Raw genomic sequence first — 18,142 nt, forward strand, 5'->3', positions numbered from 1 at the left:
GGGGAAAACACGCTTGTGTTGACCTCACAGGGGTATCTCCCTTAGCTGGTTTGAGGGATAATGGGTTTGTAGCTGGGCAAGCAATGAAAAGGGCTGAAACGAAGAAGGTGGAGAAACATGCTAAAGCCTGCGAAGAGAACCAACATGTTTTTGTCCCTTTGGCTTTTGATACCTTTGGCTCCTTGGCACCGGAAGCTATCCGTTTCCTAACCAGGGTCCAACGGGTTGTGCATAGCAATGTGTCGACTCCAAAGGGGCAGGGGTATGTCTTTAGCATGTTAGGGTTTGCAATTCAGAAAGGGGTGGCGACGCAGCTTGTTGCCCGCCTACCTGCTATGTTGATGTAATATCTATGTTTCTATATAATTGAATAACATAACTAAATCGTTTAAAAACAATATTCATAGATTGCAGGGTCGCAATATTTCTGTTCATGATCTGTTGGACATGACTAATTAACTACAAAAAACCCTCAGCGCTACGAAACCAAAAGTATCAAATACGAAGGGTATAAACACGTGTTGGTTATGGCGCAACTTTTGCCAGCTTGTCTTTTGTATCGATGTAAAACACTACTTTTTAATGAGAAATATTTAATTTCATAGTTCATTTAAATCATAAATTAAACCATGCATAATAAATGTTAGCTGTTGTGTTCTTGTTTGGTGTTGGTGTTTATAAAAGTTCGATCTTTCAAAAAAAAAACATAATAAATGCGATAGAAGCTTGTAACAACCGCTTGAAAGAAGATACAAAAGTAATGTTCAATGAACGATTTAAACGTTTCATACACATTTTAATTCTAAGTAGTCATTAATGGTCGGCTTCTTTGGAACCCTTTCAGTATGCGTTGCGAACACTTGCTTTAATTGATTTTCATGTTTTCAATGACTTCTTTTGTATATGAGTATGTGATAATAGTTCTATTGGCGACGAGTTTAAAAAAACAGGAGGTAAAACCTATTGCAAAACCTTTTGGCGATACCTTTTGTCATTGTCTAATTACCATTCCAAATTAGCTAGTTTGCATGCTAAAGAGTGAGAAAAGACTATCGCCAAATGGTTTGTCGATGGGCTTTACCTCGTACAAACTAGGGGTGTTCATGGTTCAGTTTGAAACCGTGAAACCAACCAAACCGATCATTGGTTTGGTCTCATGGTCGGTTTTTTATTAACTTTTGGTCAGTCGGTTTCAAAAATTTCAAATCGTAATGAACGGTTTGGTCTGCGGTTTTAAAATTATGAAACCGTATCAAACCGGATCAAACCGTATAAGTTGAGCGACGCTATAAGTTATAAATATAAGTTATAAGTATTATCCTAAATTCGGGAGAGCTACGGTCACTATTCAAGTAAGGTGCTGTTTGTTTTTCCTCAGAAGGACTTCTCCACTTCTTTTGTCTGCACTGAGAAGAGGGCGCGCAGACGTTGGGCTCTGCAGTGTGTTTGTTTTTTCGAAGACGTTTCATTAAAAAACGTCTGCGCGCCCTCTTCTCCCAGAAGTGTTGGTATTATTACTTCTTTAACCTCTTCTCCCAGAAGTGATGAGCCAAGTTGCTACTGATGACTCCACCAGCAATTCTTCACTCTTCATTTTATTCTTTTCATTTGTTGTCACCATAATCTTTGTTTATGGCTGTGTTTTTCTATCGATTGCCGCCATCATCGCCGATTGTTACCGGGTTTGATTTACGAACCCTAGGCAGCGATCGTGTGGTGGTGGCAGCTCTCCAATGTTGGGAAATTACGGTTGTTAAATCTAGGGTTTATGACCTCTGATTGTTACCGGATTCGGTGTGGTGGCTGTACTCAGGTGTGGGGAAGTGATGGCTTTTAAATCCACGGTTTCTGACGCCGGTTGCCGCCTCTGTCGATGTCGATTGACATTTGATTTGGGTTTTTTGGATGGTTGTTTGAAATATGAAATCAGGTTTGTGGCTGTGATGATCTAATGTTGTTCGAGTTAACATCAGCTCAGGATATGTGCCTGGCGTGGCAAAAATGCAGGATGGCAGGTACCCTTGCAGCCATGGCACTTTGAACCTTTTGCACCAATGTTTCGATAGGTCTGAGCCTCTTTATAGTGATTATTAAATCATTGATGAATTTCAAGTTTTAGTTTCTTTTGATATTTATAGATGATGGTATTTGAAGATTTTTGAGTCATATATTTCACCCGAACCATCATCGTTTATACTACTTATTTTTCTTTAATTATTTAAATTTCAGCTTATTTTAGCAGTCTGCAGATGTTAAAAAACAAACAGTCTTCTTGTTGCAGACTGCAGAGTTTTGGTCCACCCCTTCTGCTACAGATGTGGTTTCGCAGTCTTCTGACATTTTACCTCTGAAAAACAAACAGCACCTAAGTGGTTAGGTAAATTAACAAATATTTTCAATTACAAGTTTTATGGAGTAATTTTCATCACCAAATTGACTGTTATTATGTTTTCTTAACTGTAAATTGTTTACAAGTTTATAGGATACTCAACTGGAGGTAAGCTTCCACAAAGAAAGTTGAAAAAGTGGATTGGGTTGTAATTTGCTTCATATTACTCCAAACTATTTTCTTTGTAATTTAATTTTGCTGATTTTCTATAAAATAAATACTTCCAAAGACCGGTTAACATGCAAATATGAAGAATGTTTGACAACTTGCAAAGGTGTCGGCCAATAAGCCGAAACCGTGAAACTAAACCGGACCAAACCGTTAGTCATGGTTCGGTTTTACTTTTTGACGGTGAATTTGGTTATGGCTTTCGATGACAAAAACCATTTTGTTTCACGGTTTAACCTAAAACCATCAAAATTGAACCGTGAACACCCCTGGTACAAACAACTCCTGACATCTTATGATAAGTCTACAAATTGTGAAACCCTTGAACTGGGGATTACCCATTTTGTGAAACAAACCCAAGAAAATACCCCAAAATGATTAAGCCATTACCTACGTACCAACATATAAAAGGGAAAATTCCCAAAATAGACCTATTTTGGGAAGAGCTTTCAAAAATGTCCCCCAAATTTTAGAATTCAAAAAATGTCCCCCGCAAACTCATCTCCGACGATACGTTAGGAAGTCTATCTTTAACACACCGTCAAAGATGTGTTAGACTTCCTAACGCATCGTCGGAGATGAGTTAGACTTCCTAACACATCGGCAAAGATGCGTTAGACTTCTTAACGCATCGTCAACGACGTGTTAGCCTGTTGTTTGTTATTTTTAATATTATATTAATATAACTACTTATACCTATATTTGTTTTTTATAACTTATATAAAGTTTTATATTATTTCGAATATACCGATAAAGCATGTTTAATTTTATCTATGGACCAACATAAATTTACTTAAACCCGAGTCATGTCAAATTAATATCGAAATATACAATAAAATTTGACCCTCACGGTTTTAAATAAAATTTATGCCAACATATAGATAAAAATAAGCATTTTTTTATCGGTATACTCGAAATGATATAAAACTTTATATGTTAAAAGTTATAAAATCACAAAAACAAGTGGAATTAGTTATATTAATATAATATTAAAAATAACAAACAAGAGGAGGCTAACACGTCGTTGACAATGCGTTAAGAAGTATAACGCATCTTTGCCGATGTGTTAGGAAGTCTAACTCATCTCCGACGATGCGTTAGGAAGTCTAACACATCTTTGACGATGTGTTAAAGATAGACCTCCTAACGCATCGTCGGAGATGCGTTAGATGAGGACATTTTTGGAATTCTAAAATTTGAATAACATTTTTAGAACCTCTTTCCAAAATAAGTCTATTTTGGGAATTTTCCCCATATAAAAAGCATTTTGTTTTTACGTGTGATTAACTAATAATACCAAAATAATGTGGGGAAGAAAGTATTAACTTCTTGTATGTATTCTCTTTATCATTCATCAACGGGTCGTAGTACCAGGTGTCTCCCATTGTCCCAATGAGGTTGATGGTCTAATTGAGGGCCAAGTTTCGTGGTCCTAATCCTAAATGGAATTTAACAACGTATGAATGCATATCTAAACATAGTGTCTATTTAGAAACGCTCAAATAGCCCCTTTTCAAAATGAGAATCTATATAACCCTGGGCAAAAGATGTATATTTAATTAGTTATGAGTAATTTTAGTGTGTGTGAGTCAACTGTTATAAATAAATGTATTTTCTTAACCTATAAAGATATTATACTACTTTAAAATGCATCAAGTCAAAACTAGCCAAAACTTGTAGCTTGTAGCTTGTAGCTCACTTGTTAGCTCACAGCTTTTCTTGTTTAAATTAAGCCAAAATTTAAATGTATTTTAAGTTCTAACCCAAATAACGACTTATCTTAATCTTTCTAAGCTCAAATTTTACATCAGTCTAGCGCGTTTGACTCTTATTAAATCTACTTATTACTTTTTTTATATTTGTGAAAGATATATTATTTTTGTGAAGTAAAGAAACATAAACGAGCTAATTAACTAGAGCTTTTTATGATCCGAGCTCGAGCATGTATTTTCTACTCGTTAAAACAAATGAGTTAGAGTCGAGTATGCGTCAAAAATGGCTAGACTTGACCTAATATGAACCTGAACCCTGTCATTAATGAAGAAGACCTACCCCGATCGACAACACCTTGACCGACTCCTCAAGATAGGCAATGGCTGCATGAACATTTATTTCAATCCAGATATAAGTTTAGGCCACTTGACATAACCCACCGTTCTAGCTGCATGTATTTAAGGTTACTGTCCTAGTTGGTGAACTTGTTAAAATCTGGCATGTGAAATCATTATTTCAAGTTGTCCTAAAAATTAAAGCCTGGTTTTCATACACCAGAATTCATACAATACTAATTGAGTTATGTTGTATACCATAATCCAAAATTAGTACACCACTCCTATTTTAACATGCCACATTAATGGTATTCTTATAATTTATTAATGAGTGTAAATTTAGTTTAAAAGAACCTTTGATTTGATGTTTTAATGGTAGAGTATGATGAAAATATATGGGTAAGACGCATTTAGCAAGCCTCTTATATTATTTTATTTATTTATTTTTGAATTATTTATTTTTGAATGACAACCCATAAACTATCTAACTCTATGTTTAGTTATACATTTTTTTTAATGAAACGTGAACTCACACCAATTCAAAAGAGCCTTAACTAACTCCTTATTGTCGGTAAGACATAGACCCTTGATTTGGTCTCTTTTTTATTGAGCGAAAATTTAATCGCTAAAAGAGCGTTGTAATTCACCATAACTTCAATAAGTTGTGGATATATATAGCTTTCCCTTCAATGGACAACATTAATGCCACTGTTGACAAGCTGAAGGGCTTAGATACGATTGATATATATATATATATATATATATATATATATATATGTGTGTGTGTGTGTGTGTGTGGCTTATCTATCGACACGAAGAAAAAAACATAAAATTTGTCCATTCCTATCATGCATTAATTACCGGGACATTTTAGTTGACTTACGAAACTCATGAAAATAATAAAGCTTTCTAAAAAAGACGTGTATTAAGATTTTTGCGTTTAAACAAGGCGGAGTAAAAGCATTTACAATATCTCATTTTTATCATATGTTTTAGTTTTGTATGTCAAGATGGCATATGCCTAATCAATCATAATATTTCTCTTTCTTGCGTTACTCATAAACACTTAAAAATACAATTTCTCTCATATTTCTCTATTTACACCCACTATGTTGGTTTTGGGTGTTTTTTAAGAACTAATATCCTATCATCTCCACATCACACCCTCCGTAACGATACAGATTTTTAGAGAAAATTAACATGGATCAATTTCACACCTTATGCATATCCCACCTCGGTTATGAATATGAGAAATTGTTAGTTTATAAGTAATGCCTCAGCCTCTTAAATCATCAATGCACTTTAGGCTTAGTTGGCTGAGAAGTTACCACCGGGGCAACTAAAAATAAATTTGTGATTTTCTGGATAAACATCCATCGGGAACAAAGCGTACAATACTGGTGATACGAGAGGCGAGATGTTACACCCTCTCTCTTTAAAAACACCTTAAAAAACTTCTATCATAGATGCTCTAGGTTGAGTTCTAAAAGTGGTTAGTGTTTTGATCCAAAAGTTAAAATTAAAAAAAAAAGCAACATTAAAAATTAAAAATTATTTAGATCTGCAAGTTGGTAAGTCGATATTCCGTATATGTTGGATAAGATTAAATTGCAAAGCCAAATACATTTCTCGGTTATGTAGTGCACTAATAAAATCTTCATCGGCCACATTGTTTTTGGAGGGTCGAGTATGTATTATGGTGATATCTTATTGCTCTCGTCTTTTATTATCATTGTTATGTAGAATGGTGCAGCGTACATGATCGGAAAATCAAATTATACTTCTAGGATGCATTTCTTGTGAAGGTAATCGAATTATTCCCAATTTTGCTTTCAAAACACCAAAATCCCTTTCAACGTCCTTTCTTGTCGCTTCTTGCGCCTTTGCAAACTTCTATATATTTTTTGTATTGATCGGAAAACTTAGTATTTTTATGAACACCGCCCAGGCAGGGTATATCATCTACAAGATTGTAACCTAAATAAAAATGGTTCCTATTCACATCAAACGGATACCTGGGTGTTGTCTCATGCATATGCTTGTTGCATAATAAGGACCGGTATAGGAAGTTTAAATCGTTGTTTGACCCCGCCGCACCAAAAAAATGCATGTTATATCCATCAATCTTACGGGACAATCGCTTTGAGAGATATCGTTGGGTAAGTGATCTCCTCACACTCCGTTAGACAATTCTTGTAAGGCCCCGTTACCGGTGCCTCACATTTGGACGTTGGATTTACTCATAAACGCAGTTCTTAATATCATAGTTAATTAAAAGATTCGCGGAACATTAAAACATTCATAAAATATTACATATAAACCCATAACCTTGTCATAATAAAACATATTGTCTTTCAGTTCAAATATAAATACTAAAACGTCTTTAAGTCTTCAGATGCCAAACTCTTATTCTTCTGCCATGTGCCCTCGCTCAAGCCAGCTGTCTCATTCTACTCACCTGCGTGCATACTAAAAGTCAGCTACGCTGAGTGAGTTCTAGTTATAGGTAATATACAATACTTTCACCTACTTATACATATGCATCCGAAGATATATATTATATTCTTAACCTGTACATCTTTCTTTCGCACATATATAAATATATACATTCTTTCTTTCATTCTTCCTTTTATTCTTACTTTACATACTTTGCATATATCAAACTTTACATACTTATACGTTTTAAAGAGCATTACACCTTACTGCCTTGAGTATTATTAGGGCTCGGTCCCTTTCTGTCTTAAGTATTATTAGGGCTCAGTCTCTTTCTACCTTGAGTATTATTAGGGCTCAGTCCCTTTCTGCCTTGAGTATTATTAGGGCTCAGTCCCTTTCTTCTATACCTGGCTATCTCTTACATTCGTTCATAACATACGTACATATCATTCATACATTATACACAACGTTATATCCATAACATAACTTGCCAATACGTGCAATATCCGAAGATCGTTCACGCACCGGCAAGCAATCATTCACATCTTTCACATAATACGTATATGGAATACACTTATCTCTTAGGATAAGGGTATTAACTAATCACATCGAGTATGCACACAGCCCTGAAAACATAACAAGGAATGGGGCTAGAACTCACCTGAATGCGATTACGTTCATCATTAATAGTTATTCACATCTTTAGCTGCGCACGACTAACTGTATAACAATTGCACATATCAATTTTCTATCACTATCTATATCGTGTTTATAGTTTAATTATAACCCACAACGAACGGGGGTCCGGGGCCAGCACCCCTGGCAGCGAGGTCTAGGGGCGGCAGCCCCTAGCAGGGTCCAAGGGGCAGATCCCCTGGCTGGGGTCGAGCTGCCAGGTCAGTTTGGAAAAATTTTATTTCTATTAACTGTCTTATCACATTTTTCATTAGCATTTTAAATCATTAATTAATTTGCTACTTAAAAGTTCAAGGGCTTTTTTGTAATTAAATCATTCTTTTCTAAGTCCAGGGACCATTCTGTCATTTTAATAAGCTTAGTTCGTTATCCAGTTATCTGATTCGTTATTCAGTTCTTTAGCGAATTAGAATTCTATAACGAATGGAGTTCTGATTCGTTATATCATAACAAATCACCACTTATGGATCATCTTAACGAATTGAACTTTATAGCGAAGTGGTCTTTCATAGCGAACCGGCAATCATAGCGAATTGGAGCTTATAACGAATTGAACCTTGTAGCGAATGACCCCCTTTTATAACGAATGACCCTTCTAACGAATGAGGGTTCATTCGTCATTTCCCATAACGAACTGTCTGACTTGCGTAACGAATTAGGCTAATTCGTTGTTTTTCCTTAACGAATGGGCGTGCCAGTTCGTTGCACGCACCTAGGGTTTAGGGCATCTGATAGAATGTTAGATGTCCTTTCAAACATTCTCTTCACCGGTGGCGCCGCCTTTCCGGCGCCGTCGTCGCCGGAAAACCGGAAATCTCGCCGGAAAAACGAGATCTCCTCGATTCTCCACCATTTTTCACCGTTTTTTGTCCCGTTCGATCCAGATCTGAGCTAGGGTGACCCCTAAGCTCATCTTAGGTTCGGTTTATATCCGATTCCCCCGGATCTCGTGACTTTAACGGATTAAAGGTGTCGGCTCGTCGTTTTGTGACTAAATCTAGCGGGTTAAGTTCATACAACATCATACAATTATTACCCCGGGTCGGTGTTCGGTTTCCTTCTTGATTTCGGCTAAGATAAGGAGAGAATTAGAGAGAGAGCTTATGTGTGCGTTTTGGTGGTGTATGGAATATGTGTGAAATGAATTAAATGGGTGATTTAAGGTTTATATAATTATGGAACATGGGCTTAAGCCCATGGTCTTTCCTTATTTCTTTTATGACTCAAGTCCATAACCCATAACCATTTAACCCAACACTAGCCCGACTCATAATAACTCGTATGTTCATTTATTAACCGAAACTAGAAAACGGGATGTTACAATTCTTCTAAGACTAGTGAGTAAAATCAATGCTAGCTATTATCTCCAGAATCCGTGGATTCTTTCATAAGCACCGTATATAATTCTGTGTCATGACTGGTTGATCTATGCAAATATATTCTTTTCCGACATAGCTAGTACCTCATCGTAATTGTTGGCAGCAGTTCCATATAATATACTAGCTGATGAATTGCGGATGTGAACTTTTGAATTGACGAAAACACCTTTTTGAATCTACCATCGTAACGTTGTTGAAATTCGTCAAAGTTGCCTGCGAACCGACAACAATTCTTAAAAACAGTCCCCCACAACATCCGAAATCTACGCTTGAAAACTTCTGCCTGAATTTAGGAACTTCAACGAAATAATCTCTTATTAGCCGTTCTTGTGCGGCTCCTTGATCTCTCTTTACTGCAACTAGTATTTCTTTTGGACGCAAATTGTTGATTGTGCGACTAGAGCAAGGAATGTCATGGCATCTTAATCTTCATCGCTACTAGTTTACGAGATAGACGACGGAATGTTATGGAAATCCACTTTTGAGAAGATGGATAGAGATTTTTTAAGAAGATGAGTAGAAATTTTTTGGTTTAAACAATGGGTAAATTGATTGATTTATTTATAGATTTAAATATTTTTTTTTAGTTTTCCAAATAGTAATATTACAGTCATATATTCGTTGAAGCTCTGGATGACTGTTATAGCCATCTCGCCTGGGTTGGTTTTTACTCGGTACCACCGGCCACAGCCCTTCGGTGGGCATTACGTTTATCAACCAGTTTATTCATTTGTGCAATCAACATCAAATTTTGATGTTGTTTGGAATCAACATCAAATCAATATTTTGAGAAGGGTCATGGTCATTGAAAATAGAAAAGACGTTGTTTGGAATTTTTTAAAATAGTACAAACACATAGTTGTCAGCTGCATACCTTTGTTGGAAATTGTAAAATAGTACAAATACGTAGCTATAAGCTTCAAACTTGCCGGTCAAAAAATGAAAAGAAAGGCTACATACTTTACGACACGTATATGGTTGTGCATTTTTCACCTATAATTAGTTTTGGGATTTCTAACAAGTAATTTAATGACAACACGTATGCGATACCATTTTAGTTGCACAAATACCCTTTCAAGTGATAAAAAGACTAAACTGTCCTTATGTGCAATGTATATGACTAAATTTAACTGACAAATTTGACGCCCCAATAGTGAGAATGACAAATAGTGCAAGTTATTTTTTTCTTTATTACTTATTTTACGATTCCTAACATTTTTAAGGTAATGACAACCACTGAAAATGATGTATACATAAAATATAAAAAATGTAAATTACCACGATTAAATTAGTTTTGTTTGTAATTATCTGATTGTAATATAACTAGATTTCCTTTAAAATTATCCATTTTGTATTCATGTGGTTAATTAATAATACACTATATCTTACGGTATTTTATTTTTTATAATAATTGTTGACTAAAAGCATATGGGTGCTTCCTCGTTAATACCATGCTAACCGTCAATATCAATAAAACCGTAGCTTGTATTGTGTCGTAGACAAGATTCATACCCGAGAAGTCTAGCTCCTAGAAAGAAGAAATAGAAGGTTACTTTAACTTGGGCGGAACTAGCTATAAAATTATCGTGTGACTTCTTTTTGGGATTTCTTTGTTTATGTTTATAATATAATATAACTAGTTTGATCCTCCCGTGTTACGAAGGTTTATTAAGTTTTTGTTTTTAATCGTTTTGTTATTTTATGATGATTTATTTTATTTTTTAACGTATTTTTGTTTTAATTTAATACATATATATCAGTTTGTTATTAAAATTTTTAGCGTTTTGGTTTTTTCAATTGAGATGTGTATGTTTTTTAGATTTTGAACGAACAAACATAAACGAACATGAGCGTGTTAACTTTTTTAAATGAACAAAGATGAACACAAATATTTGTCTAATGTAAAAGGTGACGTAGATGTAGTAGTTAGACGACGATGAAGATGATAGACCAACAACGGAGAACATGTAAAAGAGATAAATTAAATTAAGGTTGATGAAAGTGTTTACCAATAAATGAGACCTTATAACCCATTTGAGGGCTATTAGGGTTTGATAAGACTCATAACCCGTGTAAATTATTCTTTGATGATTAAGGGTTATTTCAAAAATAAATTAGATGTTATAACCCGTTTTAAGGGTTATCCGGGTTTGGTAAGATCCATGACCCGTGAAAATTATTTTTTGATTATGAAAGAGTTTCACAAATAAATGAGATGTTATAACCCATTTAAAGACTATCTGGGTTTGATGAGACCCATACCCACGAATTCGGGTCAAATGCATGAGAAACCTTCATTTAGAAATCAAGCAATCAGGTGGCTCTAGATAATTGGGGGAACAACCTACGAGCGACACGTATGATTTTATGGTAGGCAATTATATAGATAGTTAGATATAATATAGTATAGGTGGTGGAGTGGTAACGAAGAGATTTGGGTTCCATGTGACCCAGTTTTGATTCTTACCCCCCAGCATTTAGTTTCAGTGGCACCGTGTCACCAAAACGGGTTTTATCTCGCCGCACTGTCATGCATTCGGGTGAGTGTTCGCGGGCGTTGGCCTTAGGTTTGAGTTTTTCCATGATATAAAGACAAGTGTATAATAATAATAATAATAGCTCATTTGATGGATTTGTTGGTCGTTCAATAATAATAATAATAATAATAATAATAATAATAATACATGAATTTGTCTCCCATGGGTCACGAGACTGCAAACAGAAGATATTAAATACAAATTAAAGCCGCTGAACTACCATTGCATTGCCATTTCTGTATATATAGAGCCTCTACTCTTCTCACCCTTTCCAAACCACATTTCATACTCTTATATATCTCTCGTCTTGAATGGGTAGTCTAGTACATAATAATGAAATATGTCCAGAGCCAGATGAAGGCCAAAAATGGGGCGTCGAAATGGTTGATCCCGAGTCACTTGTGATGTCAAAAGGAAGCGGATCAGTCCATTTGACATGGGACGAGCTTCGAGTTTCGGTTTCAAGCTCTAATGGAAAAAAAGATGCATGTAAAAAAATCTTACTTTCTGGTGCCAGTGGTTATGCTAAACCAGGAGAGATTGTTGCCATTATGGGTCCTTCTGGTTGCGGCAAGTCTACTCTACTTGATTCTTTGGCTGGTATGTATGTATATATAACTCTTCATTTTTTCTAATAATAGTTTAAACCCATAGGGATGTCAGATCACGAGCAGTAAGGACAACTAATCATATGTGTATACAACATATAAAACAAGAACACATAATATATAAAAAGTTAAAATAATCAACACAAATGTTAGCCAACATCACACTTCGGATGTGCACAAAGAGTTTATATATTTATTATTTTAACAGCGTTTGGAACCACCCTTAATAGATTTTGACGCTTCAGTTCTGACTCACCCATAAACACCATCAATAACAAAACTCATCACGTTGGGAACCCCTCCCCCCTCCCTTTAAGTCAAGTTTTAAACTTGAGACGTTAAGATCCCAAACTTTAACCATCATCTCATGTCAATGGAACAGAAGACCAACTGTTACAGAGAGTTTATTTAACTAATGATTCATATATTACCTGATGGCTTGATGCTTGTCACCATATGTATATTTGTATATAATTTGTAGAAATGTTTGGATTCTTAGCTTGTTTAGAAACGTCGAAGTATTTCTAGGCATTTTAAGAAAGTTTTTATATAAATGGGCAAGTTCGCTACACCTATAATTGGTCAACTCAAGGAAATGTGACTATGAGTATGCTTTTAGTTTTTTATTAGTTCGCTACACCTATAACTCAAGGAAATCTAACAATGACTTCTTTTCTAGGAATAGATTGCATGTGAGCCATGTGAGTTAACCACTTTTTCTTCTTATCCAAGTTCACTTGTCACAACATCGAACTCAAAACAAACATTTATTGTCATTATCTGAACTTTCCTTAGAGTTTCTTTGACATATGTATACATGATGGAAGTGATGGAACTATTTATTTGTACAACTTTCACAAAAATGTCTAAAAGTACTCCCCACATAATGTCACGAGAGAGAGAGAGAGAGAGAGAGAGAGAGAGATAACGGAACTATTTTCTATTTTTGGGTTGATATCTCCAAATTTATTACCTTGGGTGCAAAACTTCCTAGTCAATCATAATTTTTTTTAATACATACCTTCTATTTATTCTTCACCTTTCGTCTCTTATAAGATTCTCGAACCCCGGTTTTTACTGAGTAACACCAGCACATTTACCACGACACCTTTGCTAGTCGACTTTATTGTATTTTATAATTATTTATTTTTTCAAAAGTTTATTTGCACGTTAGTCATTATTTTATTTTTAGTTTTAGTATTCGATAGTTTTATTATTTTATCAATAACTAAGTTTTTCACCCGACACATTGCACCTGCCGACAAAAAATACTCCGCGTTACGGTGGCGCACCGATACGAATTCGATCGGTATCGCTTTTCAATACCGAGACTTAACAAAAATAAATAAATAAATTCAGCAAACTCATGACGAACAAAGAAAACCTGGGTTGTGGTTGCGAAGCGATCTGAATTTGGTCGGTATCGAAGGTGATGTCAACAAAAAAACATAAACACCGCAACAAACTGAAGAAAATAATAATAACCATTGCATTATGACCACAACCCGACACGAGTTCGGTCGGTTGTAGTAATAATAATAGCGAAAAGAAGGAAAAAAGAATGGACTACGTTAGTGCCGCCAAGTGGACCAATAGGTCACTTGCGGCACCAACCCACCGCCTTTAAATCTATGTATATTATTAATTTCATTGTAGTCCCATATATAATCAAAAAGTTTTAAGTTATTCAATATAGGTATAGAAAATATCATTGACCAACAGGGCCGACAGGTAGTCGATGGACCCCTGCCCGACACCTCACTAGACATGATATTTTTAAAAAAAATCATTTATTTTTTATGAAAAACAATATGTTTTGTATATCTAATGTTTAAATTTAATTACACAATCACTACTTTGGTCCAGTGACAAAGGGAATAACTCCCAACCGAGTGACTGTGGGTTATAGTCCAACTTAAGACATTTTTAAGCGTATTTTATACAAAATGTTTTTTACACAACCCAAATCATAATCAAGCAATTCATTTAAAAATTAAATTGTTTAAACCCAAAAAAAACCAATTTTACTCAAGGCCCTTTTTTTTTTGCATCGGCCCAAAAATTTCTAACAATTCCGTGAGACGCCCGTGTTCACCAATTAATATGGTTTTGTTTTTTCGTTTCAATTCTTTTAATGTTAGATCTTCGTTGTTTACAAACGCAGGGCGGTTGGATTCAAATGTAAGGAAAACCGGACGAGTCCTAGTAAACAGAAGGAAGCTAAGACACACATATGGTACAATGGTATGTGTACAATTCATTAGTGAGTCCCAAATGTATTAATTCATTTAAAATGCTCAACTACAGGAAAAGAAAACAATGTGACAATGTACACAAGGTTGCATTTATTTTTCAAGATTCAAACCATTTTTCGGAAGCTTAAAATGTGAATTTTGAATACAGTTACATACAAGTTCATGCTTACAGTTCTTATTATTAGTGTAGGCTTATATGACTCAAGAGAAAGTTTTAACATGGACTTTGACGGTTAAAGAGACGGTATACTACTCAGCTGAACTGCAACTGCCTAAGTCCATGCCGAGATCCAAGAAGAGGGAGAGAGCGGATAGAATTATAAGAGAGATGGGGCTCCAAGATTCCATGAACACAAGAATAGGAGGCTGGGGAATCAAAGGACTTAGTGGCGGACAAAAACGACGTTTAAGCATATGCTTAGAACTCTTAACACATCCTAAACTTCTCTTACTTGATGAACCTACAAGCGGTCTTGATAGTGCAGCGTCGTATTATGTCATGAACCAGATTGTTAAGCTCACTCAACAATATGGGATGACGGTTTTAGCAGCCATCCATCAACCTAGTAGTCATGTTTTTGGGCTTTTTAATAATCTATGTCTTCTCTCTTTGGGGAAAACTATATACTTTGGTCCTGCATTTTTAGCAACTCAGGTAATCTTCATCTTATTCTCATGACAAAAGCTGTAACGGTTATGATAATAACAAAATCGTGAAGGTAACTAGTTCGTTGTAAAAATCAGTTTTTTGCAGTTAATGGTTTCCCTTGTTCAGATCTACAAAATCCTGCAGATCACTTTCTCATAACTATCAACACCGACTTTGACGAGGTATTTCATAATTGTTCACTCTTTTACATGAATGAGTATTAAGTCATGACAGACATGGTCTTGACAAAATATATTTTTAATAAAAGATCGGTTTTATTGCAAATTTTAAACGTTTGTTCGGCTAACTGCTATTCTTTTCCCACTTTTAGGGCCATGCTAATGGAAATTTAGCCGTTGAGAAAGTAATCGATATACTTTCGGAATCCTACAAGTCATCTGAGATATATATGGATGTCAAACGCGAAATAGCTGATATATGTGCACAGGTACATGATCTCACTATGTGTGTTATATATATTAACCAAGGTCAACATTAAAGAAATAGTTGATAATGATATTTTTATATTTTAAAGAAAGGAGGCCTGGCTGAGAAAACCGGAAGCCTGAAAGCTAGTCCGATTACACAATGCCTGGTGCTTACAGAAAGATCATTATTAAACATGTATCGCGATATAGGATACTATTGGCTAAGGCTTGGTATATATATTGCTTTGGGTGTCGCCTTAGGAACAGTCTTCTACGGTCTTGATTCTGGATACCGCTCCTTAAACGTAAGTTATATATCGAAATGCATATATTCAAATTATCCACCTATGAATTCTAAGAACTGTGTTATATTTACAATGACAGCCTAGGATTTCAATGCTCATGTTTGTTTCTTCATTCCTTACCATCTTGGCCATTGGTGGTTTTCCCTCATTCATGGAGGAAATTAAGGTTTGCTTTATACATAATTCATGTATATTTGAAGCATAAAATGTGCTTTTAACATATTTTCATTTTTTTTAGACAGAATTAGAAATTTTGTCCTTTAAACATATACAATTTATGAATCAGGTCCTTTAAAATGTTTATTTGCAGGCGGTATCCTTTACATGACCGTTTGATTTTCGTCCTTTTAATTAATTGACATCCAAAAACTCAATTAAGTCTTGGCATGTGAGGGCATTAAAGTCTTTTTACCCATACTATTTAAGTATTTATAATTAAAAAAAATAAATATATTATTAGAAAAAGAAACTAAATAAAATATGTTAAACAAAAACCTTGTTAAGTCTTGGTGTGTTTGAATTTAACTGAGTTTTTGGATGACAGTTAGTGTAAATGACAAAAAACGCATATATTTTGTCATATAAAGGGCACCGGCCGCAAATAAACTTTTTAAAGGACCTGATCCATAAACGCATATATTTAAAGGACAGTCTTTTTTTTACATTCATTTTGCAACTACATATGTGTAGGTCTTTCAATGGGAACGATTAAATGGGCACTATGGGGTTGGATCATATGTAATCAGCCATGGGATCTCTTCCGCACCCTTCCTACTTCTCATATCTTTAGTCCCTGGAGCAATAGCTTACTCTCTTGCAGGACTTCAAAGAGAATATGAACAATTCATCTACTTTGCATTAGTGCTCTTCGTGTCAATGTTACTCGTCGAATGCATGATGATGATAGTAGCTACCGTCGTCCCAAATTTGCTCATGGGCATAATATCAAGTGCTGGAATCCAAGGCTTGATGATACTAAGTGCGGGATTTTTTCGATTGCCAGATGATCTAGCTCATGTGTTCTGGAAATACCCTGTGTACTATGTTTCATTACATAGGTATGTGTTACAAGGATTGTACAAAAACGAGTTTCATGGTCTTAAGTTTCCTGAGTATTTGGGAGGGCCTCCTACCCTTGATGGCGACGTGATATTGAAGAGTTTATTGCAAGTCGAGATGGGATACTCTAAGTGGGTCGATCTTGGAATATTATTCGGAATGGTGATTGTGTATAGAGTTTTACTCTTCTGTATTATCAAGACAACAGAGAGGATGAAGCCTATTATTAGAACTTTCTTGTTGAGTTCTACATGTGGAAACTAGAATCCATGTAGTGAGTATATCTGTTTTGTTTATATATTTGTTACATGATGCTTGCTTGTATCTTGAAGCATATCATTATGGTAAAAAAAAGCCAATTCTACCTATATTCTTGTCACTCAATAGCCTAACCACTGATCATGAATTTTTTTTTTATGAGAAGCAATTTTATTAACACATAAAGAACCTCTTCACCAAGTTGGAAAATTAACAAAAACACATTAGTAACACTTAAATCGTTTATTGACCTAGAAAAACTTTTCCTTGATTGAAATTCCACACGAACCAATCGACACCTGAAACAAGTCAAACCGGTTGACAGTCGAATAACAAACCTCTCAATTCCTCTATTTCCACATGGCCCGTTGGAGCTCTATACCATCCCCATTGTCCACAAATTTCGTGCTCATACATTATCAGCCTGTCCGACACATTAGACCATCCCTATTGTCCACATATTTCGCCCTTGTACATTATTTGACTCGAGTTGAAATTGTAACGAAAACCACACCTTGAATATTGTATCCCCACACTTTCACACCCCAACCAAAGGCGGCGGAACATGCCGAGGTGTAACGATTGCCCATAAGCGCATGACACTATTTAAAGCGACAATATTTAACAAACTCATTTCATTTCACAACATCGAAAATGTCACATAACAATATTCATAAGATAGTCACAACAAAATATAACAAAATATAGCAAATCAAATATTGTTCATTTTTGCTAATATCCTAAAGGTCTTTATGAAGTTTTCTTCAACTCCACAATCAACCTAGATGCAAACCTGTAACATTTCGTAAATTAAAGTTTATCAACACAAATGTTGGTGAGCAATTCATAAGTTTGAGCATAACAGTATATATTACGAAAAAGCCACAATCTTGTATACGAAACAATATATAAAAGCAATAACTTGGA

General features: G+C 35.2%; 1 protein-coding gene across 1 annotated transcript; it reads left to right on the forward strand.

Moving 5' to 3' along the window:
- The first annotated feature begins 11,907 nt into the window (after positions 1–11,907).
- LOC143575162 (ABC transporter G family member 1-like) lies at positions 11,908–17,283 on the forward strand. The gene is made up of 8 exons (XM_077059606.1): positions 11,908–12,253; positions 14,426–14,505; positions 14,707–15,171; positions 15,261–15,347; positions 15,497–15,613; positions 15,701–15,898; positions 15,978–16,064; positions 16,589–17,283. The coding sequence occupies exons 1-8, from the start codon at positions 11,965–11,967 to the stop codon at positions 17,219–17,221; spliced, it is 1,956 nt and encodes a 651-aa protein (XP_076915721.1). The 5' UTR covers positions 11,908–11,964; the 3' UTR covers positions 17,222–17,283.
- Positions 17,284–18,142: the final 859 nt, after the last annotated feature.

Source organism: Bidens hawaiensis, unplaced genomic scaffold, assembly GCF_021521415.1.
Source record: "Bidens hawaiensis isolate Kalapana, Puna unplaced genomic scaffold, B.hawaiensis_p1.1 tig00027301_1, whole genome shotgun sequence".
Taxonomy (NCBI): Eukaryota; Viridiplantae; Streptophyta; class Magnoliopsida; order Asterales; family Asteraceae; genus Bidens; species Bidens hawaiensis.